This window comes from Zerene cesonia, chromosome 18, assembly GCF_012273895.1.
Source record: "Zerene cesonia ecotype Mississippi chromosome 18, Zerene_cesonia_1.1, whole genome shotgun sequence".
Taxonomy (NCBI): domain Eukaryota; kingdom Metazoa; phylum Arthropoda; class Insecta; order Lepidoptera; family Pieridae; genus Zerene; species Zerene cesonia.
Genome location: NC_052119.1, coordinates 1,662,316 through 1,688,785, shown reverse-complemented (window position 1 = coordinate 1,688,785; position 26,470 = coordinate 1,662,316). Strand labels below are relative to the sequence as shown.

At 33.3% G+C, this 26,470-nt stretch overlaps 1 protein-coding gene across 2 annotated transcripts in view; it reads left to right on the top strand.

Moving 5' to 3' along the window:
* LOC119833962 (protein TANC2) overlaps positions 1 to 26,470 on the top strand; it is a 189,733-nt gene that overhangs the window by 38,179 nt on the left and 125,084 nt on the right. For both annotated transcript variants that reach the window (XM_038358214.1, XM_038358213.1), the window contains exon 3: positions 14,975 to 15,520. In XM_038358214.1, the coding sequence (XP_038214142.1) occupies positions 15,055 to 15,520 (466 nt within the window). In that variant the 5' untranslated portion in view covers positions 14,975 to 15,054. The remainder of the gene's footprint in view (positions 1 to 14,974; positions 15,521 to 26,470) is intronic.

Sequence of the window (26,470 nt, the reverse complement as noted above, 5' to 3'; positions counted from 1 at the left end):
ATGAATGGAGAGAAGATATAATGTTTTGTACTGCCCCTTAAAAATAACAACCGTTGTAATTTAGAGTTTCAGAAATAATTGATATGATGTAATGAACGTAAGTACAGGGTTTCAAATTTGTTGATAACTGACGGACCGCCCAGGCTTCGTTCGTATTACAGATATGGCCTATGTCAATTATTGAAGATGTAGTTATCTAATTGGGATGGCTTTTTGAAAAAAGTCCAGTTTGTGTAGAAAGATTATAAATATATTTACAAAAGTATTTTTTTTTCTCTTCTCTGTAAAATATAAGTTGGTCTGTAATTTTTATATCATTAAAATTGCAACTCTACACAATAATATATTATAAACTAGCTTTTGTCCGCGGCTTCGCACGCGATAAATTCGGTGTAGTTTAACAGATACATATAAACCTTCCCCTTGAATTACTCTATCTATAAAAAAAAAACTCATAAAAGTCCATTGCGTAGCTTTAAAGACTTAAGCATACATAGGGACAGAGAAAGTGACTTTTTTTTATACTATATAGTGATGACAAATAAGTCTGCGATACATATATCTAAGATATATCTAAGATAATTTTTATCCCCTTTACTTCTTCAAACTTTTCAAAATTACATGAAGCATAAATACTGCACAAAAAACACTTTATTTACACATTTCTTCTCGTTTAGTAAAGTGCCCGACCCAACACTTATAATATAATAGCTTTTATCCCCATCATGATTGCAATCATAAAAATCAATTTACGCAAATGAAATTCGCCGAACAAACCGATATTTTACCTTATAAATATCTACTTTATGGATTAATCTTTAAATAAAAAGAGGAACGGGTTTGGACTTTAAATGCGTTGGTCAGTTTTGTACAATTTTCAATGTAATCAAGATAAACTAAAGAAAACGCCTTCAAAATGTCAGAACCAGACAAAATTCAAAAAAAGGAGGACCACACGAAAGGCTTTAAAAAAAAATCATCAGTGTTGAACCCAGTCCAAAGCTCCGAAGGTAACTAAAAAGGTACACTCGAATTGATAACCTCTTCTTTTTATAAGTCGGTTGAATATATAAACATCACTGTTGTACCATATTTACTATGATATCATAGCATAATAATAAATATTAGATGAATTCGTACCTAACAATTTATTTATTTTATCATCATTTGCAAAATATATAGGTATAATGTATTTTTTAATTATATTTAAAGTAAATGTACCACTGGAAGGAACTTGCTCCCATGACAGGGAATCCCAGGGAAGAAGTTCTCAATAATTATATTTTTGGAAAGATATCTATATATAAATATCACCAAACCCTACCTATAATTTTAGTAATAGAATTTTTTCTCATTTTGAATTTATCATCTTGTTATATCGTTCGTTCTTATGAGTTCTTATTTTGATTTCGTCAAAATTTCATTTGTACAATTCCTTCATTCAAATTTGCTTTTATTAAAAAGTCTAAATGAATATTGTGGTAATTTAATTTCATGTGGCAATTGAATTTATTATTTGTTATGCAGTACGTAGACATATAATAAAATCATAAAAGATATTAATTCATAACATTTTTTAACATTACACATTTTTTGAATATTTTTTTCCCCAACTGAAATATTGATGTACAATAGTCGGAGCTATTTTATAATCAATTAACGGGCTACCCCGGCTTCACCCGTGGTACACATTATAGCTACGGTGAAATTTGTTTGAAATCGGTCCAGCATTTCAACAAATAAACAAATAATTATCAAAAAGATTAGACTCTCAGCAAAAACTCATACCATTTTAATGACTTTTAAGTAATTCTGGGACCCCAGTCTCAATCTCAAATTATAAAATTGAGCACCAGTTAGATGTCACCAAAATTCGTAATGCATCGCGCGCGCCTATGAGCAGAATTTGCTCTTTTATATTGTAAAGTTTTGGAACATTTTTAAGCCTTACTATTTAGGGGGAGGGGGGGGTTACACCCTACCCTTCGGACCGCGCCTGACATCAAATATGTAAATTACCCACACGAATAAAGCGAAATATCATCCAATCGAAATTCTGGAGCATCGCATAGTTGCGAGCCCATTAATGAATTCACATTTTCACACTGAAGAAATCTAAATTGTAAACAAGCACGCATTCCGAGAGTTAAAGGGATCGTCGGATAGGGTTAAGGAATTTGGTAGAAATCTTGTGTTTACATAGGAATGTTCCTTACGAAGATAGTAGCACGTCGGCACTCCAACCACAGGGAAATATTTGCGTGCCAACATTGTTGAAAAGCTTGGGCGGCGGTTATGTGAACGGGAATAGCGTTATATAGCGTATTTTCATATAATGACCATGTATTGTATGTCTATTTATATTGAGAGATAAAAGCAAAGACAACACAAGATATAAAATCATGTAATGGCTTTGAAATTTAACATTTTCTGAGTTTACACTCAGAAAATGTTAAATTTCAAAGTACCTATGTAAATGGCACCGTAATATTAAAAAAAACCCTTAGATATTAGTCTAAATTGTAAGCTTGTAATGTGTCACCAATCGTAATCGTAACTTTCTAAACTATATGCGAATTACGAATCCGTCTCAGTTAAGCAGTGTTGGCTTAGTGGTGAAGACCTCGGGCTTAAATCGATAAGTCGGGGGTTCGAGTCTCGCGACCGGCCGAGCGTGCAAGATATAAATCGATTTTTCAATATACCTGTGCACGTGGATAACATCACCACTGCTGAAAACGGTGAAGGAAAACATGGAGAGAAAACCGTCATGTCGAAGAATCAAAGTTCGACAATATGTGACATCTGCCAACCCGCACTTGGCCAGCAGGATGGATTATGACCTATACCCTCAAAGGAGGCCTGATCTCAGCAGTGGAAACATGTTTGGGACGATGATGATGTATTATGCCGAGAATGTACTCAAAAGGCAGTTAGAAGTCAACGGATTTATGACCTACTAGGTGCGCCCCGCGGTTTCTCCCGCGTAAGTCCGTATCCCGTCGGAATATCGGGATAAAAAGTTACACCAGTTGTCCAGCTGTCTACGTACCAAATTTCATTGCAATCGGTTCAGCAGTTTTTGCGTGAAAGAGCAACAAGCGCACACACATCCTTACAAACTTTCGCATTTATAATATTAGTAGGATTTCTGTGCAGTGTAAGAGATTTCCATGAAAATCGCTTCCGCTGACACCCCAAGCTACCTTATATCAACTTCAAGTTGAAGCAATAAGCGCCTGTACTACAACCTTTGTCACGGCGCGGCCCAAAATTTCCGTCATCTTAGGCTAAGGTCTAAATTAATGTGAAAGCTTCTCGAAATTATTTTACCCTCACCTGAATTCACTTAGTAATTAAGGTGGGCGTTTTATGCTGATACTTATATAAATCGTGACGAACTTTGGGTCCTCAGTTTGCCTACTGTTAATGAAAACATTGGGTTTCTAGCTACTGTAGCTATATTAATTACTAAGTTTCCGCCCACGGCTCCGACCGCGCTGTTTCAGGAGATAGACAGTTGCGTGGTTTATCCCGCTTAGTTTCCGTGCCCGTGGGATTTTTGGGATGAAAAATATCCTATGTCCTTTCTTGATTCTCAAACTACCTGTGTACCAAATTTCATCCAAATTGGTTACGCAGTTTCTGAGATTAGCACATTGAAACAAATAAACTCTTAATTTTAATTATATTAGTTAAGAATTAAAGAAAAAAAAATTAATATATTAGTATAGATTTATCTATTGAATGTGAGTTGAATATCTTGAAAGTATGTTTATCACTTCATTCCAAATCAACTATAAGCTTTTTCAATGAACAAATTTTTTTTTTTTTTTTTTTTTTTATGTCACAGTCGGCAATGGAGCTGGTGGGACGCCTGATGGTAAGCGCTACCACCGCCCATGAACATTTGTAGAGGCATGGATTGCCGACTTTTTGGGAAGGGATTAAGAAAGGATTGGCGATAGGAATAAAGGGAAGGACTAGGAAGGGTAAGGAAAAGGATATGGGCCTCCGGCTCCCCCACTCACCGAACGAAACACAGCAGAATGCTATTTCACGCCGGTCTTCTGTGGGGCTGTGGTACTTCCCCGGTGCGAGCTGGCCCAATTCGTGCCGAAGCGTGCTCGACTACCACATACAATAAATAAAATCATTTATCTTTTAAATTCAAATAATATAGGTACCTATTAATAAAGGGTGTTAAATAAAATTGTTTTGATTTGAATAAATCTTTTAATTCAACGTTCCTTAAAATTTCCCATATACCAGACTTATCATAAATCCAATTTTTATTAAGAAAAATACTCTGTGGGTTTTACTGAAACTGTATTTTAACTAAATCTTGATTTATTTCGGTGAGCTAAAAGCTTGTGGTTTCGAATAAATAATAAAACCCGTGGTACACTGGGCTACTTCGACACCTATGTAGATTATATAGCCATATAAGCTAATGCTTTCATTAAGTTCAACAATATCATTAAATTTTTGGCTTTTTCAACCCGAACCTTGTGCCAGTTACAATTTCGAAACAAAAACATTCGCACCTACACCGAAAGAATTGTCCTACTAATATTATAAATGCGAAAGTTTGTATGAATGTGTGTGTGTTTGTTGCTCTTTCACACAAAAGCTACTGAACCTATTGCAATTAAATTTGGTACGTAGATAGCTGGACAACTGGATTAACATATTATAGGCAACCTTTTTATCCCGATATTCCTACGGGATACGCACTAACGCGGGTGAAACCGCAAGGCGCAGCTATTTCATATAGGCAATGAAATTTACATTCTTATCCTTACGTAGTGCTATATTCATTACAAGTAAGCAATTCCAATCACCTGTCAAAATGTATGGGACATTTTGACATAATAATCTTGATCATTTTTAGCTCTTATTCCACCACATTAAGTATTGATTCATAATAAATATCGCACATTTACAATCTGCATTAACAACCATTTAAGCCGCGAGGCTGAGGCGAGCAGTTACATCCTAATTATGCAAAATTATTGTACCCAGTGTGCCCCAAGCTCTAATAAATCTTAATAAGAAGCAGCGTTGTTCGCACTATTAAGGGATTTTGGTTACCTTCATTGAATTAGGCAAATTTAGGCGATACTTAGTACCTAGGTACTCTCTGCATATGTTCTTATGCCTGGGGCGCATTTCTATTAGTTGTGAGTGTTTATTATATTAATTATTAAGTGCTTTCCGTCTTCCATTCTTCATATCTTACATGCAACCAAGATAACATTTTCGATTATTTTAATCTATTATTTGAATGTAACAACTGAGATATGCTTGTTGATTGAGATTAATAAATTCTATCGAACATAATATTCCTTGCATAACAATAGTAATGGGACCGCCCGTGGCACTATATATAGCCTATATCATTCAAGGATCACGTACATAGGCGTTGATGAAAGAATTTTTGTAATCGGTCTCCCAGTTCCTGATAAGAACGCGTTCAAAAACAAACAATCCCTTCAGCTCTATCATATTAATACAGAGGTATACATTTACCACGTAGTAAAAATCAAGAAATATCACAATCATAGTTATTTAATACAATACTTCATCAAACCGCAAACATCAAAATATATCAGTGCATATGTGGCCAAAATTGCAGCCTTCACCAGCATTCAAATATGAGGTCACTCACAACGACTGTTACCGACGATGACATACGAGTATTTGCTGGAATATTCTGGAACATTCGATTGTATGAATAGAAATTGTATAACTAATGTTTCTCTAATGATAATGAGAGATGAGTTGGGTTTAATTATGAGTTATAGTTATGAATGAAAAGGGGCAGTCAATTCATGCCCTTTTTGAGATTGAATTTACAATTTTTTACTGTTGATATGTTAAACTTTAATGAATTAATATTGACGACTATTTCATTACAATATTACATAAAAACAAACAAATATTTAAGCTATATTTATATATTATTTATATAAGTCATACCTAAGCCTAGGTGGGTGAGCTTTATCCAAAAAAATAGTTTGATCATCAATAAACTATATTAGAAGTTCCAAAGCCAACATTAAGTCTAGAATAAAAGTTTCAGACCTATAACCGCGAGAGACCCATCAATATATTAAAAAGTTTAGCCTATAAAGTATCGGTTGTACCAACACTGAATCTAACATATTTGTTTGACTGACTTCACTCTAATGCTTAGGGGGATTGGCGCATAATCTGCATTGATTGGTACACTCTAGGGGTTCGACATGTAATGGATCAGTTTATCCTACACGTCCATATGACTTATTATGTATGTTAGAGATAAAACCGGTTTTCCGTGACTACGCGTTTTTTCCAGTTAGAATTAGTAAATAAACTCTTTATCACAGCTAGGGAAGTAGCTAGTTCTTAGGGTAAATGCGTAAAACCAGAATTAGTTGATTTGGTTTCTGTTTGAGTTGTATGATCAAATGATATTGTAAAAATCAATTTTGCTGAAATAATATAATATATTCTATGTAGCGTATTGTGCTATTTAGATATATAACCCATACAGGTAATGTAATTAGAGTATTAAATAATGTAATAAATCTTTTCTATACAATTAAATGTCGGTTGAAAACTGTTAATAAACCGTGTCCCATAGAATCCCACACCACCATCATTACTTTATTTAATCAAACCTCAATCTTGCCGCAAAATTTTCGCGCCCTCAAAAATGGCACCTCATTTTTTACAAATGTATACAATAACGAAAATGAATTTAATATTTAAGTACAGGCGCGATGAATAATGAAGGAGCACTTAGCGTGCGCCAAGGAAACGTGTCTCGCAAAAATTTTTAATCAAATGCTGCCTTGGAATTGAATAAATCTATACAGTTTAATGTTCTTCTTCGTCTCTTTGTTAATGGCTTCACCCAACAGAGGGACTGCGCCAATGTCCAGTGTAAGTGGGAGATTCAGGACTCAAATTACAGATAATCCGACTGATATTGTAGTGTTATATTTTTCGAGTCCATCTCTGCTTTGAGTGTGATTTAATCTACGAAAAACCATGCTGTGTGAGGAATGAAACAACAAGAAAATAATTTTAACCCAACAGATCTATAATTAAAAAATACACAGCTATACAGCTGAATCAGCTATACAGCTGATGTATACACATCAGTTATTGAAAAGCCCTTTTTAGTTGATTCTATCCTATTACATTATTATAAACTAGATTCCTTTTTTTTAAGTTCGGTTTATAGCTAATTAATTGCAATCATATCATGAATATTTTGTACACAGTATTGGACACCATTTATCTTACTTGCTCTTATATACAGTATACGTAAGAAATTTATTTAATCCTTGCGACCCTAATAAAATAAAGTCATGATATAATTGCATTGTCACCAATTCTCGTCGGGAGTACTAAATCTGTCCGTTTAGAGTGGCTCAAAATTGATCCTGGAAGAGTCCGAACTTGAAATTACATTAAGTTTAATTTTTCTAACATACTATAATCTCATAGGGTATTGAACGTTAAATCAAATTATTTCCTAATTTAAGAAAGAAATTAATAAGTTGAACTAACTTGTAAGAAATTACTAGAAACATTAATATATTTCACAAAACAAATCCACAGTATAATTTTGCCTTCAATGTCAACGAAGCGAAGCGAAGGCGGGTCAAAGCAGACAATAGAAGGTTTCAGTAAACAATGATGGAGATAACTATAAATTTTGGCGACCAGACGTATTTACATAAATTTCATAAATATACGAAATACAAATATTACGTTGTAATGTACCAGAAGTTTGGATAAAAGCCTCAATTATATACTATATACATAAATGTATTTATGTATATATTTGACTTGAAAAAGATTTTAAAATAATACATTTTCTCTTAAAAATTTAAAGTATCCATAATTATTTTTAACGTAAAAAGTATAACCACCCTCAACTTGTCAAACCTAGTCCAAATTTAAATAGGGCCACGTGGAAGGCAAGAGCTTTCAGTTAAAAAAGAATCATAAAAATCGGTACACTATGTAAAAAGTTTTTACATAAAACACTAAAGCTGCAGTCGAATTGATAACCTCCTTCTTTTTAAAAGTTGGCTGAAAATATGTCTATGTGTAACGTCGGCAACTACAATATATACGCGTATAAATCTGTAATAACTAATAAATAAATTTAGTATTTTCGTGTGTTTGATTTTACGCGAGTATTATAAATTTAGAAATTAAAAACTTTTTAACGGATTTTAAACGCGATTTATCCATTATATTATAAACCCGACGTTTCGAACACTTTACAGCGAGCGTGGTCACGGGTGAATAAATCGCGTTTAAAATCCGTTAAAAAGTTTTTAATTTCTACAATTATAGTATTAAAGTTATAGTTGTTTATATTGTTAAAGTTATACGACACGAATTTATCTTTGTTCGTCCACGCAATTATATCGCATAGCTTACAGCACTCAGAGATGACTTATATTAATCCATCAAAAGAAATAGTTCCCGAGATTAGCGCGTTCAAACAAACAAATTGGTCAGGAGTACGTTATTAGTATAGATGTCTCATAACCACGACATTAGTAAATTTATGATAAATAATTTTTTAACTTTCATTTAAAAAGGTGAACAGATTATGAACATCGGTTCAACGATGATAAAAATCTTTATGCTCCCTAATTTTAGACCTTCTAGAGAGGTTTATTTTAAAAGAAATAACTCCTACAAAATACATCCAAACAATTGTAAAGACAAATAAGGAACACGGAGTTGCAAATCCGGCTTAAGGCTTTACAGTATGTACAGCTTTCTATTGCCTGTTCTTATTTCTTATATTGCCTTTCTTGAATATGTATTTTATTCATACAAATTATCACTCACTTTTATTATATTCTTCAATCATTTGTGATTCATGTGTATTAGATATAGAGGATTATTGTCAATTAATGATTACATCTATTATGAATGCTCAGTTATCTATATGACACCTTGATCAAATCTTAGTAGGGGAAGCCATTATGCTGAATTTACTCCAGGATCGTGGAACCTATTAGAATTGGTAGGTTAGAGGTTAGTATGAAAAAGGGATCATTTTTAGCGATTGAAAGATGAGATTTTAAAAATAATTAAAACAGTACCATGGAAATGCTCAAGCACGTTAGATATATTTTGTATGGTCCAGGATGTCATCTAAACGACATATATCTAATTTTAGTGGTTTTTGTATAGCTATGAAAAAAAGGGTGACAAATGAAAAAACAATTATTCGCGCGTCAGATTTAGATAAAGGCAGCTTTATTACAATACAAGAAGTGCTAATTTCGTTAATCGGACGTTTTGAGTGCAAACTTAAGGAATAGAAGATTTTTGTTACTTCACACTTGCTGGAGTTTTGTTCGTATATTACATTTAGTTGGAATAACATGTCAAACGTTTGGATATATTTAACAGAAGTCAAGCAGATAGCTTATTATAAAATTGGTCTAATATTGCCAGCAAAATCATTACGTATTATCCCGATATTCCTACGGGATACGGACTTATGCGGGGCGCAGCTAGTATCATATAAAAACTAATCTAAAAAAAGCACGCTTTTAAAAACAGACAGATTTTCCCAGTAATAAAGGAATGTACGTATTATTTTACAAACAAGCATACAAAATAAAGGTGCACACAAATTCCAGGCCAGGCTGGCTCCAATTTGTCACCGGCTGCCGAAAGCTCACTATTTTCTTACTAAATCCCTCTTTGACTAAGCTCTGTTTTAGAATTCTCTCACATTTTAAGGTAAAACCTATGAATGTTTTCGCTTGTGTTTTTACAACAAATATTCAATGCAGTTGTTGGAAATCTGATGGGTTGATGACGTCATTCAACTTATGTCTCACAACTTTATCACATTATGGGCATCTTATTTATACTCAAAAAAAATCCATTTTTCAGAAAATTACTTGGATATTAACGCAGTAAATATTGAAATTTTACGCTAATATTTACTTCAATTACTTGTTTCGTTTTATTATTTAATTTTAATATTGACTCTAATAAAATAGATTGATATTAACATTTATTTCAATATCAAATAACAGACTTATTAAATGTTTTAGAAGGTTCAATGCCCGTAACATCAGACTTTAACCAATTTTAGAGCCTAATAGGAACTGAGTCCTTCCGACACCCTTTGAACTATCCGGTTAGATTTTGTTCCGCCTTTCTGTCGATATCTCGGTTTATTATATAACGTTCTCAAAAATAATAGAGGTTCTCAATTGAATTGATTTTTTTTTGTTTCTTTTCCTTAATAAAACTGTGGGCTTTCAACAGATTGTCGTGATTCTTTCTGTGTTTGATAGGAACTTGAATTGGTCACATTCTAGAATCTCGAGTGGTATTTCGATACCCAGGGATGTCGACGACCTTTTGCATGGAAAATAATTGTTTTTTATTATTCATAGCACCATGCGCTAGGTGCTATGAATAATAAAATAGATGCTTTTACAGCAAAAGATTGTATTGAATATAATGTTTTATGCAGTGGTCAAATTTGTTAAAAAATTACATGCTAGTTACGATATAATTTTAGACACAAAATATATAGATTGTTCCAAACATTTCAGATAACCGCGAGATTTATTGACAAAACTTGACGCAATTTATATTCTACAATAAGTCACAACCCGAAAGTTTTTGGTTCGACTTCATTATTTGGTTTGTTAAATTATTGGACTTCGAGTTCCACGCCTACCTTAAAGGGTTGATTTATAAGAAATTTCAGTTATTTTCGTACCTTCCATTGTTGTTCAGTAAAGGTCGCTAATGTTCTGAGTCGCTTTGTTTGTCTACTTCTTGACTTTTGAACTGATTTTAGAAGGCCATTTCCAAAATATATTGAATAACATAATTATCATGGTTTGTGTATATAAAAAGCTAACGGTCCGCCCCGGCTTCTTCCGTGGTACATATATAGCCTATAGCCTTCTTCAATAAATAGGCTATCTAATATTGAAAGAATTTTTCCAATCGGACCAATAGTTCCTGAGATTAGTGCGTTCAAACAAAAAAGAAATAAACAAACTCTTCAGCTTTATAATACTAGTATAGATAAAGAAAATTGCTATTTTTCAGAATTATTAAGTGCTTTTATAAATTTGTGATTTTAGCCATTCTTGAATGCAAAATAACTTCTTTAGGGTTGGGAACGTTGTTTCTAATTATTTGCAATCCATTTATTGAAATTCCTCCCATTTAAATTTTGTTCTGACAAATTTAACGCGGTATGGATTTAAAAATAATGACTACATATTAATTGTTACAAAAATAATTTCAAATAAAAATAATTATTGTATCCATACTCCTGCAGACATAATTCTTTTCTACAAAAACAGTGACCGGGGGAAGTTCCTTCAATCCCAAATTCTAAAATGGGACCAAATAACAACAACTCCCTATCAAACGCAATAAGGATCACAGCAATCGGTTGAAAACCCTCGAAGTTATCAAGGTCAATAAAACACAGTAGAATTAACAGATATTCAGAAAAGAACCTCCTTCGTATCTCTCTTCGGCCGAAGTCCCAAAGTTTTCGACACAAAGTGACAGAAAACAGTTCATTATAATGTTAAAAGTGCAATTAGCAAAGGAGATTACTGCGATAATTGCGTCGTAATAACATCGTACAAATAAAAAGTCGCATTGAGCCTTTTCGAGTTTTCCTAGTAATTAGGTTCGTTGCAATTCAACCCTAATTAATTCTAATTGTTGTTAGCTAACGAACATATTGCGTCCATTGTCATTATTGCTTCTCGCCCGTCCTTTGTTTTGAAATTTCGTTGATATGACGAATCAGTTTCGACACATGAAAGTGAATTAGTTGATTTTATATACATACTAGCTGCGCCCCGCGGTTTCACTCGCGTAAGTCCGTATCCCGTAGGAATATCGGGATAAAAAATAGATGTTGGCCGATTCTCAGACCTACCCAGTATGCTTACCAAATTTCAGAGGAATCGGTCAAGCCGTTTCGGAGGAGTATGGCAACGAAAACTGTGACACGAGAATTTTATATATATAGATATGTTATTTATATCTAATTTAGTATCGACAATAATCACTCGTCCGCCATCGCCATCTACCAAGTGTTTGTGTAAACTTATTTTAGATATTAATAAAACAAAATGTCTATGACTGAAGCCGCCAAGTATTTTATTTAATTAGTGGTATATATATATAGCCTTTAGCCTACCTCAATAAATTGACTATCAAACACTGTAAGAATTTTTCAAATTGGATCCGTAGTCCCTGAGATTAGTGCGTTCAAACAAACAAACAAACTCTTCAGCATTATAATATTAGTATAGATAAAGTCAATTAAAATGAACACGTTCTAAGCAATAAAATAACTCCCTCGATCCGCTATGAAACCGACAGTACAAAGGCAAAGTTAAATAGAAATGTTCGCAAAATCCACGAGGACCACCGGTTTACTATTGCTTGCATCATTGCAACGAAGTTTGGTAGCGTTCCCATGGCAGTCGTCGACAGTTTTAACTTCTATGACGCTGAAATTAACAGGAGTTTTATTTGAATTGTGCTTCGCAATTTGTCTGTTGTCTGTGTGGTTAAAGCAACACGGCGGTTATGGAAAGTTATGTATCGAAATTGTACAAAAATTTGTGATTTTAGTTTGAAATGACGGAACTCTTTTCGATAGAATTCGTCCCATATTATTTGTAGTAATAGTCTCATCTTTACTTAAACGGTATGACGGTTCTAATTTCTTTTATTAATAACTAGTGGTCCGCCCCGGCTTCGCCCGTTGTACGTATATAGCCTATAGCCTTCCTCAATAAATGGGCTTTCTAACACTGAAATAATTTTTCAATTCGGACTAGTAGTTCCTAAGATAAGTGCGTTCAAACAAACAAGCAAACTCTTCAGCTTTATAATATTAGTATAGATTATAGTTAAATCTTAAATTTGACTGTAGAAATTGCTTATATTTTATAGTTTATATACCGTCCGTCTATTAAGTCGGGGTTCGAGACCGGGCGAGCATGCAGGAAATAAATTGATTTTTCAATTTATCTGCGCATGTAGATAACATCACCACTGCTTAAAACGGTGAAGGAAAACATCGTGAGGAAACCGGCATGTCCGAGAATCAAAAGTTCGACGACATGTGACATCTGCCAACCCGCACTTGGCAGCGTGGTGGATTATGGCCTAAACCCTCATAGGAGGCCTGTGTCCCAGCAGTGGAAACATATAAGGGCTGATGATGATGATGATGATGATGATACCGTCCGTCTACTGTCATCAGACTCTGATTTAACTTCTTATGCCTAAAACAGTTTAAAGGACCACTTTTCTATTTCTTCCTTAAAGATGATTTATTGCCAATAATGTCAGTAGGATTATTCCATATTCCGCATACAAACTTTTGTTTTTGAGGCTTGTAATTGTTTTAAAAAATATTCAATAGAACATTGTTAACTTAACGAATATCACACCCAAAATGTTTGCATGTAAAAGGAGAATCATTGTTTCCTACATAGTGATCATAGTAAAATTTCATAGCATATGCTTATTTTATTCTGAATTAAAAATTCTTCAATACTGTTTTTAATATTCTTTATAAAATACACTACAAGAAAATATCAAATTCATTACAATGTAAGGCCGAGTTTCAGCACCGTCTTGATGCCGGATTGTCAGCGTAAGCGCTATAAAATTTACAACAAAGTGTCATCTCGACAAAGTTATGAGTGCTTCGCATAATAGTTCTTGTATTACAGCTGTAATTAAGGTCTTAGTGCTTTAATAGCCACTCTTGGGGCATTAAATTGAGAATTACCTCATGTCACTGCGAGCGCGAGGGTCTGACGTAATTATTTGACGTATAGCATACATTTGTCCGTTTGAATCGTTTATAAAAGCTTTTAAATAACATTAACGTAAACGTGTTTTAAATTCAGGAGGCAATTTCCATAACAAACACTTCAAACGGACATATATCTAGTACCTAGTGTCAGTATTAAAAACATAAAATATGGCATTTATTTCATAAATCTGTAATATTCAGTATCCCAATGAAGAAACGTTCAGGCTTAGTTTATTCTAATTAAGAGAATAGAACTAAACTCTGCAAAAAAATTCATAGTTTAAAGAAATTAAAGAAAACACCAATTTCAAATACACTTAAATCAATAATTCATAGAAGACTAGAAGTGTTATACTTGTATAATAATATGTATAACCATCGATACAAAATTCTGGAAGAGTATTCAACAATACAAATGCAATAAGATGTATTAAAACTAAGTGGCCTGTGGCGATTTCATTTCCTTCGTATTTGCCAACGCCGAAGACAATCTCTCTATAACCTTTTTCTGCGCTCCGTTATTGTCATCGTTCTATTTGTTTTGTTCGTAAATACATAGAGGCCGTGATTGGAGGAAATTTGATTGGTATCTAACCTAATATACCAGGGGATTATTCAGTGGAATTGGATTATAGGGATCTTTATCTTCTAGTTTTACCCGCGCTTTAATAATAGATCAGGTTAGGTAGGCCAACTTCCTGGATGTTTCAACAAAAAAAAATGTTCGAGAGTTATATATATAGTGATAAAATTTACGATCTAACTGATCATTATAAAAACAAGCAAAATTCTACAGACACATAAATTACTCTACTCTTGACTGTACATGAGTCGTTACAATTACCAAAATTTTATATTATTCAATAAAGTAAACAATTATTTTTATAAAATAGCGCCATCTCTTACCAATCAAGCAAAACAACTAGTCACACGAGATTTGTCCTCACGAACATTTTCCACTCACACGAGAACGTTACATTCGTTTTCATCTCCGTGCATAGATGGCGCCAAAACAAATTATTATTTTACAATTGCATATACATATATTAAAAATATCGCATTTAAAAATAATAATATGCCTAACATTTGATTCTTTTTTTGTTTCAGATACCTCAACGTGGAACCAATCGAACGAATAATTCCAAATGCCCAGTCATATAATAGTTCCTACTAGATAGTGTAATAAAATGTATAATTCAAACGAATTCCTGCATAGCGCCGGTGTAAGCCGGCACATGCAAGCTACAGGCGAGGCGCCTTCTCAAAAAACTAGCATGAAACGGCGTTCTTGCGAAGTGCCTTTAGGCGACATAGCATCAAATAACTTTAAAGTCTCATTAGGCGACATAACAAATGACGGTCCAAATTATGACTGCCGCTCGCTGCGATCCATCAAATCAGAGGACACACGATCCTTGAGATATTACCGGCCCATAGATAGTAGGAGCGTAAAGAATTTTCGCTCGTCTCTGGCCGATATATCCACGCAATCGCTGTCAAGGCCGCCTAGTTACGACCAGCTGTCAAGGCGATCTATATTGGACCCTTCTGACGGTCAGGCATTCACGTCCAGCATAGAGGGAGTGCTGTGGTCTGATGAAGAAGAAACTGAATACTTCTACCACGAGAACATAACGTCTGCTTGGAATCAAGGTAAGTGTTTTGAATGTTAATGTCATGGTATTTACAAGTTATTAACGGATGAAATAACTTAATGTTTAGTTTTATAAATTAATAGCAATCTAGAACCTTTGACCTCATTTTACTAGTCCGACTAATCTCGACGGAGTGGCCACAAGATGAGCCTATTACAATAACTACGAACGCAATCATAACTTATCGCCGTCATAATCTCTCATTCACATCCTCATCATACAATTATTACGAAATCCTAGATTTTATTGCTTGCAATTGTAACTCTAAGCTCATACTTAAAGAAACATTAATTATACCGTCGATCTAATAAATAAAATTCTATCAAAGAGATTCACATACTAGTATATGAAGGATGACAGAATCTATAAAATACAAAGATTTTTATCTATAAAGAATCAGTTTCGCAAATTATATTTGCAAAATCGAAAATATACAATAAAAATAAAACCGAAAACAATATTATACTGTAGGAGATATGAGCTGTCGGGCTTATCTTTTTAAAACTGAATTTTAAATGAGATATCCACGGTCGTTATCTTTAATCATCTGAAGCGTCACCACGCCTACTTGTATCTTATTTAAAATACAAACTAAGCGTGGTTTGAGGCCCCTGTTGGATGCTATAAAGCCTCAAATCAAATATCATACTGTTAGATTGAAAATAAGGTACAAAAATGCATACATATCAGCTGGATTTTTTTTCGTATACTTGTTTCTAATTAAATAGTATATACTCTTTTAGATTATTTACTCTAATTCAATATGTAATTGGAATTGAATACTGAAAAATTTCAATTTGTAACCTGGTACTGTTTAGTAATAAAGTTGATAGTCTATATTTGAGATATGGAGTATTTAGAAAGAGTTATAGACAAGGGAAAACTAGACATGTGTTACTGAAAAAAAGGTGTTACATATTTTCAAATTACTATGAAATGAAATATATATAGTTACTTATTCCTTGTAATGTAGTTATATGCACATCTATGGCCCTAATTAATATTTAGTGCTCCTAAATTATTACGTACAAATACTCTCTACTCAAAATATATGGATATATTGGTTAAGCCGAATGAATCTCTCAATACCGTTATGAGGCTCATTGATTACACCTTTAATACAAAACAGATATGATGCTTTTTATATTTCGCAAACCAAAATCATCAGACGAATATTATAAACGCGAATGTTTGTAAGTATGAATGTTTGTTAATTATTACTCGGGTACCACGTGGGTGACGCTTATGTGCTGATACAGACTATAATCTATCTTTGTTCTCTTGTTTCATACAATACGATAAGCTGTTTTCGCGTGAAAGAGTAACAAATATCCATACATCCGTCCATCCATCCATCCATACTTATCAACTTTCGCGTTTATAAAATTAGTTGGATTTTGTGAATGGATAGATCGTAGCCTGGATAAGCACATAGTGTTATATTATAAAACAATAATAGTTATAATTAGCAGTTAATTCCACCTAGAAATTAAGCACGCACAAATTGGACTGAACAAAAATCCTAGCCAGGATATAAGGGAATTAACACTTAAATAGTCAATTACATTGATATTGCAGTCGTAAGTCAAACCAATTATAACATGTCTATTAAACTGTACGTTAAGTTGATCGGGTGGTCCACTTGTGATTGCAGTAAGAAGCTGAATTATAAGTAATCAAAGGTAAAAAATCGTAGCGATTAAGTGTCACGATATACGAGATTTTAATGCTCTCAGCGAACGTGAGTACAAGCTGTAATGAGGTCGAATTGGTACTATGTGTTATGATTCGTTTCGAGTTAGATTCGAGTTTAGAAAAGATAGTGACGTTGGTATACAAATCATTCCAATGAGATCGGATCGAGTACGGACAAAAGAAGACGAAGAAATGACGAAGAAGTTCATATAGAAAGTAATAGTTCCTATGTAAAAAGAATGATGTAAAGTAATTCGTTAAATTAAGATTGATTGTTTCTGTTTTAACACACGTTACTATAACAAGAGACCGTCGTAGTCTTTCTTAATTTCTCCTGGGAACTTTTTCTAATTTAATGATTACTATATATCTTGTTTTGTTCTTATTCCAATTTTGTTTAACATAACTATGAGAAAAGAAATGCACAGGAGAACCATATTACATGTGAAAAGTGAGAATCGATAGTACAATTTCAACTAGAAATCTAATTGGCACAGGCAGTGGTGTTTCTTCTCACTTGACAGATAAATCAGCGCTAAGCATCGTTTAGATAATTGATAGGACACAAAGCGGACAAGGTCTACAATGTTATCATTTATCGTGATAACACGTACCAGAGGATATGATGTAATGGGCTAAAACACGATCATGGCTAGCCACCTATCTAGTGACGGCTTTTTCTTGCGATTCTAGAAGCTTCTGGAACATTCGAGACAGTAGGCATTTGTTCACTTGTAGGATCGTGATAATGTTTGGCGATTATTCGGCCTTTTAAACATGTTTTTATTAGCAAAATCTATTTTAGTAATAGTAATGTAACCCATAGATTCGATTTTGATCCACTTTAAACGAACTGATTTAATTACCTAGGATCGGAGACAATAGAATAATTCCATGAGTTTATCTTATTATTATTATTTTTTTTTTTTTTTTTTTTTTTATGTCATAGCGGGCAACTGAGCTGGTGGTTCGCCTGATGGTAAACGATCACCACCGCCCATGAACATTCGCAAAGGTAGTGCCTCTGCGAATGCGCTGCCCGCTTTTAGTGGGTAAGGGAAAAGGAACGAATTCATGACAGGAAAGAAGGAATGGACTGGGACGGGTGAGGAAAAGGAAATAGGCCTCCGGGCCTCCATATTATTATTAAGCACATAAAGCTGTCATTAAATCGAAACTTTTATAGTTTCTAGTTCTAGATCTTATAAGTCAAATGGTCCGTCCGGCCTTCGGTCCGTCTTTTACAAGAATAATAACTACAAACAATAATTTAACACATTATAAAGGTGTAAATGTTGCCTGGTTCGTATTCGGTGACACTCCAACAGCTTTATTCGTAACCAAACTATACACCAACTGGCAACATCTTTAGGATGTTTTGTTATGTGTCATAAACACTCAAGTGTCACATTGAATTAACTATACTCTTTGGGTACATGCGTTGATGATTCCACTTGCAGTTTTAAACAGTTTGATAATCTCACTCGTGAACTATGCCTGTCTCCTACAAATAGCCATTTTATGGATTTATGTCTAAAATATGACAAAAATAAGGGATACATCCTGTACCAAATAGAAAAACCGTATCGTTTGTAAATTTATTTCAGTTTGCAGACAAGGATTTCAAATATTCCAGTATAATCTCCTGGTGCTACAAAAATTTAAAGTTGGCAATAACCACATATAAAGCGTTCATGTGTAAGTATTGCCAGATATTTCGTCCGTTTCTCTTTAGTAGATATTAATCAACTTAAAAAGTCCATATCCATTTCCGCAATATTAAAGCGATTCGTTAAGTAAAAAGGTCCCCTTATCTAAAGTGGCTAATTACTTACCGATGATAACTTGGCTTGATTGATTTTTATTAAGTATCAGATCCGATGTCAAAAATAAAGGAAGGAATTATTTATCGGTGGTTGTAACCCCGGCTAATAATGGGTTTATATGTGTGAAAAAATATAAAGCCATTCGTGTATATTGGTAACTACATAATATGTACTAAAATCGTGGAAGCAAACGTGTTTGGACATATCTTTTGAAAACATCAAAGCATCTATAGGCTAAGTTATTACTTACTAATTACTGATACTGATTGCGTCTTCGGAACAAATATTGAATGAATCCTTCAGAACCTAAAACTACTGTCTGTAAAAAGATAAAGTCGAATTCAGTGCTATTAAAGATTTTTTTATTTCACCCGTTGGTTGAATATTCTTACTTCCATCGAACTAATAAGCCATCTAATCACTTCTGATCATGACTATGAATAATTTCCTCTAAGAGTAGACGGAGGCTCAGATCGGTGATATATCAACGTTCAGAAGTAGGGCACTGTAGGTAGCAAGTGTGACGTCATATTCGTCTAGACATCCACTTATTGAGAAACCGCTACAGGCTGTGTTCAATTAAAGGTGGATATTTTAGTTTAGGTGTAATATATATCAAAAATAATAATTATTTCCAACAAAAAGGGACTTCCCTCTCCCCACCCTCTCTCCACTGCTTCTAAAAAGTGACCACATGACATCCTTTCAAACAAAAAAAAATCACGTCAACCGGTTGAAATCTTAAAACAGAACCAAATAACATTTTTTTTTTCAACCGACTTAAGAAAAAAGGAAGAGGTTCTCTTGAATTTGGTTTTACGCGAGTATTATGTATTTAGGGGACTTTTTAAGGGAATTTAAACGCGATTTATTCATTATATTATTAACCCGACGTTTCGAACAAACAAACTCTTCAGCTTTAATTGTATAGATTAATTACGAAAATAATATAAATAGCTAATTACCATATTACAATCACAAAAATAAGTCATACAACCTGCATAGCGATTTATCATCGTACAAACATACACTGCAACACGAAATAAATACCCATAAATGTACTTTATGCACATGTACCGAAGCAACCAGCTATTTTAAAGCATACTATAATGAATAATCCTTAGACAGAAACTTATATTAACCTATCCTAACCTCAAACTTGTACAATAAAATAAACTCAAAGAGAAACCCTTTCCGCACTTTATAATGCTATTACCTCGCATGTTTCAATATGTTATGTTTGCAGTGTCATAGTTACTTTCATCGACCAGTCGGATCGTAATGTGTGATCAATTTGTTACAATGTTAACAAATCGCTTTGCCGCCATTTGCATAAAATTCTAGAAATCGGATACTCGCATTAGATATTTGCAATTATCATCTGCTATGTGACAAAATACAATTATTATGTTATTTTTATAAATTTAGATTAATCATGTGTCAATGATCATGAATATATTGTTACAAATATTTCGTATTGTATAGTGCTGTACATTTTTTTTCATTATAATTTAGAAAGCTATAGTTTGGTAATTTATTTATGTCAACTATCATTATAGGTGTACCAGAGACGATTCTTTTTTGTTTTGTGTAATCAAACGACTAGCAATAAATAATCGCACAGATTTCAGTAACAAGACTCCTCATAATTCATTGTAATTGACGGTAGTCACGAATCTTACATAAGAAGGACCTGCAATGTATCATTTTCTGACATTCTGACCATTTATGAGCTGTTAAATATAATTTAAACAAGTTTCAGGCTATAAACCAGCCTTACACTTACTGCGTGAAGGTCATATGATATTGTTTTTAAATTTTAGTTTTAATAAATAAATGTACGCTGTCACATCTGCGCAACGTCAAGTAGTTTTTACGTGATTGGTTTTCAAAATGTTTAAATATATTATGCCATTCGATGCCTGTGAAATCTTGCTTTGATCTTCGAGAATGATGATACCTAAAACACGACTGAAAATATTATGATGCAATGTAGAAAATGTTTATATTTTCTATCTTTTCTTTTTACAATTTTTTTGATTTTTACTAAACAAGACACACAACCTCATAAATTGTAGGATATTTTGTTCATGAAAATAATATTAATTAAGACGAAACGCAAAAAATGCAGTATTTACAAAACCAGGTCTATAATGAGCAACGTTGACAATTAACAGTCATTACAAGTATCCGATCGCCACTTAAGATGGCGTCAGGGAGCTTTTCCAACCACTTTCCAGCACAGCTATAAATAATAACGTTCGCACGGTGGGTACATGCATTAGAATAAATCTGTATCAACTTTCCAGTCACATCGCAGGAATTATAGAAGGCCTAAGAATGCCCTGGGTTCACTCTCTAGTGATTGCGGTGAAATCGTTGACGACCATCGTTGAAGATGTAATTAAAATTTAAATATAGACATACCATTTTCATGCAAGTAAATGTGAAAATCTATTACATAATTATCAGTATTTTGAGAACGAAAAATTTAAAATGTAATTTGAGGAATTAAAATTCATGTTTAATTTAAATCAAGGCACTTACATAAAAAAGCAGGTAACAAGTCACAAATTAACGACGCAAGTGTACAATAAAATAAAACTATTCACATGACAACAGATTATTCGAATACTTGAAATTTGCCAATAATTCGTTAGGAAGAAAAATCTTGGCACTTTCCCTGCAATTAATTGATAGAAAATGTCTAGCGGCGCCTGCGCTGATTATAAACATTGGGGTTAACGCCTTAACACAGGGATTCGCAACCTAAGGAGTTTTTATTTATTATTCACATATTTTCATTTCTTTCTTTGTATGTAATTGTTATATATATTATTCACAGGGTAATTTAGATAGAAATTGCTAGAACATTCATAACTACTACACCGCGAAAAAAGCAACCGAATGCAAATTAAATAAATATTTAAGACTGTCCGACCTCATTTTTACGTTAATTTATCCGTGATTTTCATTGCGCTTTGGTTTTTTAATAAATAGATGTTTTTTTAGTATGGAGAGTATAAGAAGGAAGAGAGAAGGGAGATTATATAAATCAGACCAGCCACTTGGTTCATGCAATTAGCCGACCAATACTCACTCAGATTTTGACAATTGGCAATAAAAAACTCAGACAAATCTTAGACGTGAGATAACAAAAATATCTCACTTAATTAGCGAAATAAAAGAGAACCATTCAATTGCTTTAACACGCTTTACTTTCACAGATCAATAGACCTATCACGTTACGCACTATCATTAAAATTGATTCAAACAAAAACGATCTTTCCACCAAACATCGCACAGCCGAAAATCCCATGCTTGATAACTATATTATTGTGTTTATGGATGTATTCATGTTAACTTTGATGACTTTATAATATTTTGAGTGCTTTATTATTTTAAGCGAAGTAGCGAAAGTATTTAATAGAATGTAATTTGGCCTCGATTTTTGACGCCTTATAGTTTCGTATGGCGCGAATAAATTGTCGGAACGAATCATCGTTTGATTAGTGTAATTGTCTTTAAAAACGGGAAATAGTGAGTTTAACATGAATGCTTCGTTAATTTTGTTATATTCTGGAATACACCGGCTTCGCGCGCCGCGAAAAATGCCTCTTACAAATTTTCTTTCAATTTTGTTTTCGCGATAAAAAGCATTATTATTGGCCCTTTTTAGTTTTCATGTAGGTTCATGTTTTCAAGGTACTAGGTTATACCTACGTTTTAAGATAAATATGAGGTACTAGCTAGCCCCACCGCTTCACCCGTATCGCGTAGGAATAACGGGATAAAAAGTTGCCTATATGTTATTCCTGTTGTCCAGCTGTCTACGTACCAAATTTCATCACAACCGGTTCAGTAGTTTTTGCGTGAAAGAGCAACAAACACACATACATCCTTACAAACTTTCGCATTTATAATATTAAGTAGGAAGTAGGATAGTAGGATAATACAACGCTACAAACCTGCCACTAGGGCATTTGCTTTTGGTTCGCCATTCGCCTCAAAGCTCGATAAAATACGTACCTATACAAGTGTCTTCGTAAACCACTATTCAGACTGTATTTATTTATATTACTATATACTTTTTTTTACTTGAATATGTATACTGTTCTAGTAAAGATACTTTCAATTGTGAATTATTAAACTAATTATTATTTTATTTATAAAATGAATTCTTATTGTAAAACCAAAATAAAACATTTGTATAGTGCATACAGTGCTTATTTTGATTGGTTGTCGATTATGACATATATATTTTTTTATATTATTCTATGTTGATGTATCGATGTACAACTGCTAATGAGCCTTAATAAAAAAAAAAGAAACATACTTTAATTTTTACTTTTATAGCATTGAAATGCTTTATAAATGAGAAATTTTGAAAGAATAGAAAAAATTTCTCAAGAAATATACTTGTTTGTGTTCTCCATTCGTCCCCTTTGATTCGCGTCTGAAAAACCGCAATATGACATATGTAAAACCACAGTTTAAACATAATCCTCCTACTAATATTATAAATGCGAAAGTTTGTAAGGATATGTGTGTGTTTGCTACTCTTTCACGCAAAAACTACTGTACCGATTGCAATGGAATTTGGTACGTAGATAGCCGGACAACTGGAATAACTCATAGGCAACTATTTATCCCGATATTCCAACGGAATACGGACTTACGCGGGTGAAACCGCGGGGCGCAGTTGGTATTAGTATATGGTATGATATTATGTTATCTATGACAATACTGTACTGTAGAACTGTTCGCTTCGCTATTCGCAAATGCAGTATAAAACAAATTTGTAACAATATAAAACAAGAAATTTTGAAAGAATAGAAAAAATTTGATCACGAGGCAGGATTCGAACCTGCGTATCTTGCCTAACCGTAGCAAAACCGTGGCAAGATATGCAGGTTCGAATCCTGCCTCGTGATCAAATTTTTTCTATTCTTTCAAAATTTCTAATTTATAAAGCATTTCAATGCTATAAAACTAAAAATTAAATATAAAACAATTTTAAAAACGTTTCGTTTCCAACTGAAGTAGTCATCCATCCATTCGATTATAAACATCAGGATATCAAAGGATCGAAAATGATTATATTTAAAGGTAAAAGTTATAAAATGTCTGACACCAGATGCGGGCAGAGGAAGGTATATTGTAAATATTTATTATTTTTTCCTGGTCTTCCGCGATTCGTGTAGACAGAAATAGGGATTCATTGAATTCGAATCTTAAAACGCCATATTCGTTTTATGGGCGGAGAAAATACTGCTTTTAGTAAATGACTAGCTCTCCGCCCGCGGATGCGTCTGCGCTATCAAAGGACTTAACGTGGAGATGTTTCATCGCGGTATAAAATAGCCTATGTCACTGTCTAAACTAACGATCTTCAAACAATAATCATACTATAAAATCGCTCCGATGCGATGCAAAAGACAAACAAACCAACAACTACATTTTTTTCCTTAATTTAAACTCGTTTCACCATACACTCTTACGTGAAAACAAATACATCTCTCAGTTTATAAATGGACAAAGAGTATTTATATCTACATTTGTTATCTATGGATAATAATTTGATTGTTTATTGCTACTCTGTTGTCTATAAATATGTGTCTACCAGTAATTTGTCACACTACAGACACAAATAACTTTAAAAGAATCACTCCCTCAAAGCTCCCGTCCACAGGAACAATGAACAGGTTGTGCCATTTATAGGCAACAATTTACTCATTAGATCTTGAGAAAAAAACGAATGGTGCGATAAAATGTTGTTTGTCTGCAGTCGTCGTACTACGAGGTCTTATTGGAATTAAAAAAAACTGTGTAGATATGTTTTAAAATGCCTCCCATTAAATGAAGACTTAAATGACGGGAAAATTATACAAATTGATATCCGTAAATACGAATCTTTTATAAATTATTTATCTATTGTCAAAGTATGCTAATCTTATTATTATTTAACAATAAATATATCTGACAATAAACAAATTTAAAGAAAGCTCCGCGGCATTTTATCGCCGCAGCACGATGAGTCACCAAGTCAACGATCTTGCACCTTTGACTGACTGCGACTTTTTGTCTACCTGCTATTATAGTTTATTTATACTCTGCCCGGTGGTTTACATTTTAGTTCTGTGATTCGATTAGCGAAATGTGCCCCTGTCATTAGATTTAAGTATTGTTCAACTTATTTATTTTTTTATTAGGAAATATCCATTAAATCCTTCTTCGATGAAAATAGTTTTTTTTATTAGAAAATTTCTACTTAGCTTCTTTTTAATTTCGAGTAGGTAGTTTGACATGCATTAGGTAGACCATAGACAAATAAAAAATAGACGCGACATTAAAAAGAAAATTTAATTTTTTCTGAATACAGCAAACTGTCAGAGATTTGTACACACAGCTGTACTAAATAAGTAAAAAGTTCTGAATTGCGTAACAAGAAGCAATATGAAAGGCTTCGATGTAGGTCACTCGTAAACACCTGAGCTGAAATTAATGCGATTATCGTACTTACTATTCCTTAATATTACTTATAATTACTGCTTGTGTAAGGCTTGAGCGTGAGTTTTTAGGTTTGTTGTATTGTACATAATATATTGTGTACAAATAAAATAATGATTGAGAAATCTGAATACTATGGTATTCAGAACGAATTTAGTAGAAATGGCAATATATTTAGACAAATGACTTACATTTAAACAAATAATCTTTAAAATTATTTTGATTTATATTTTAACTAGCTACGCCCCGCGGTTTCATCCGCGTAAGTCCGTGTCTCGTAGGAATATCGGGATAAAAAGTTGCCTGTATGTTATTCCAGTTGTCCAGCTGTCTACGTACAAAATTTCATTGCAATCGGTTCAGTAGTTTTTTCGTGAAAGGGCAACAAACACACACATCCTTACAAACTTTCGCATTTATAATATTAGTATAATATCGAACCATATTGTATGTCATTGTAAATATTTGCCAAACTAGTTTTAAGTTTTAATGTTAAACATTCTATGTCTAAACTGTAAAGAGTTACAAATAAAAAAACATACTTTAATGATAGTATCTGTAATGACTCAAATACCAATAAAACACACGTTATTGAATACTCAGCAATGTGAATGTATGCGAAGACCAGAACACGTGCTCACTCGCTTACGCCGGTAAGCGACTGCCACGCCAATGCGTTTGCGCATACACTACATCCCTCCTTTATTTTAATTAAATTAAATATTTCAAGGTACAAATCAGGCAATCATTATTCCAACTTCAACTTCTCTAACATAGAGGTTAACTAAATTAATGTTATAAATATTCCATAATTTCTGCAAACAAAACAGGACGTTAATTTATTATTATTATTATTATTATTTTTAATTTAATTATACCGGAAATTTCAACGGTAAATAACGAAATAAAATAATTTT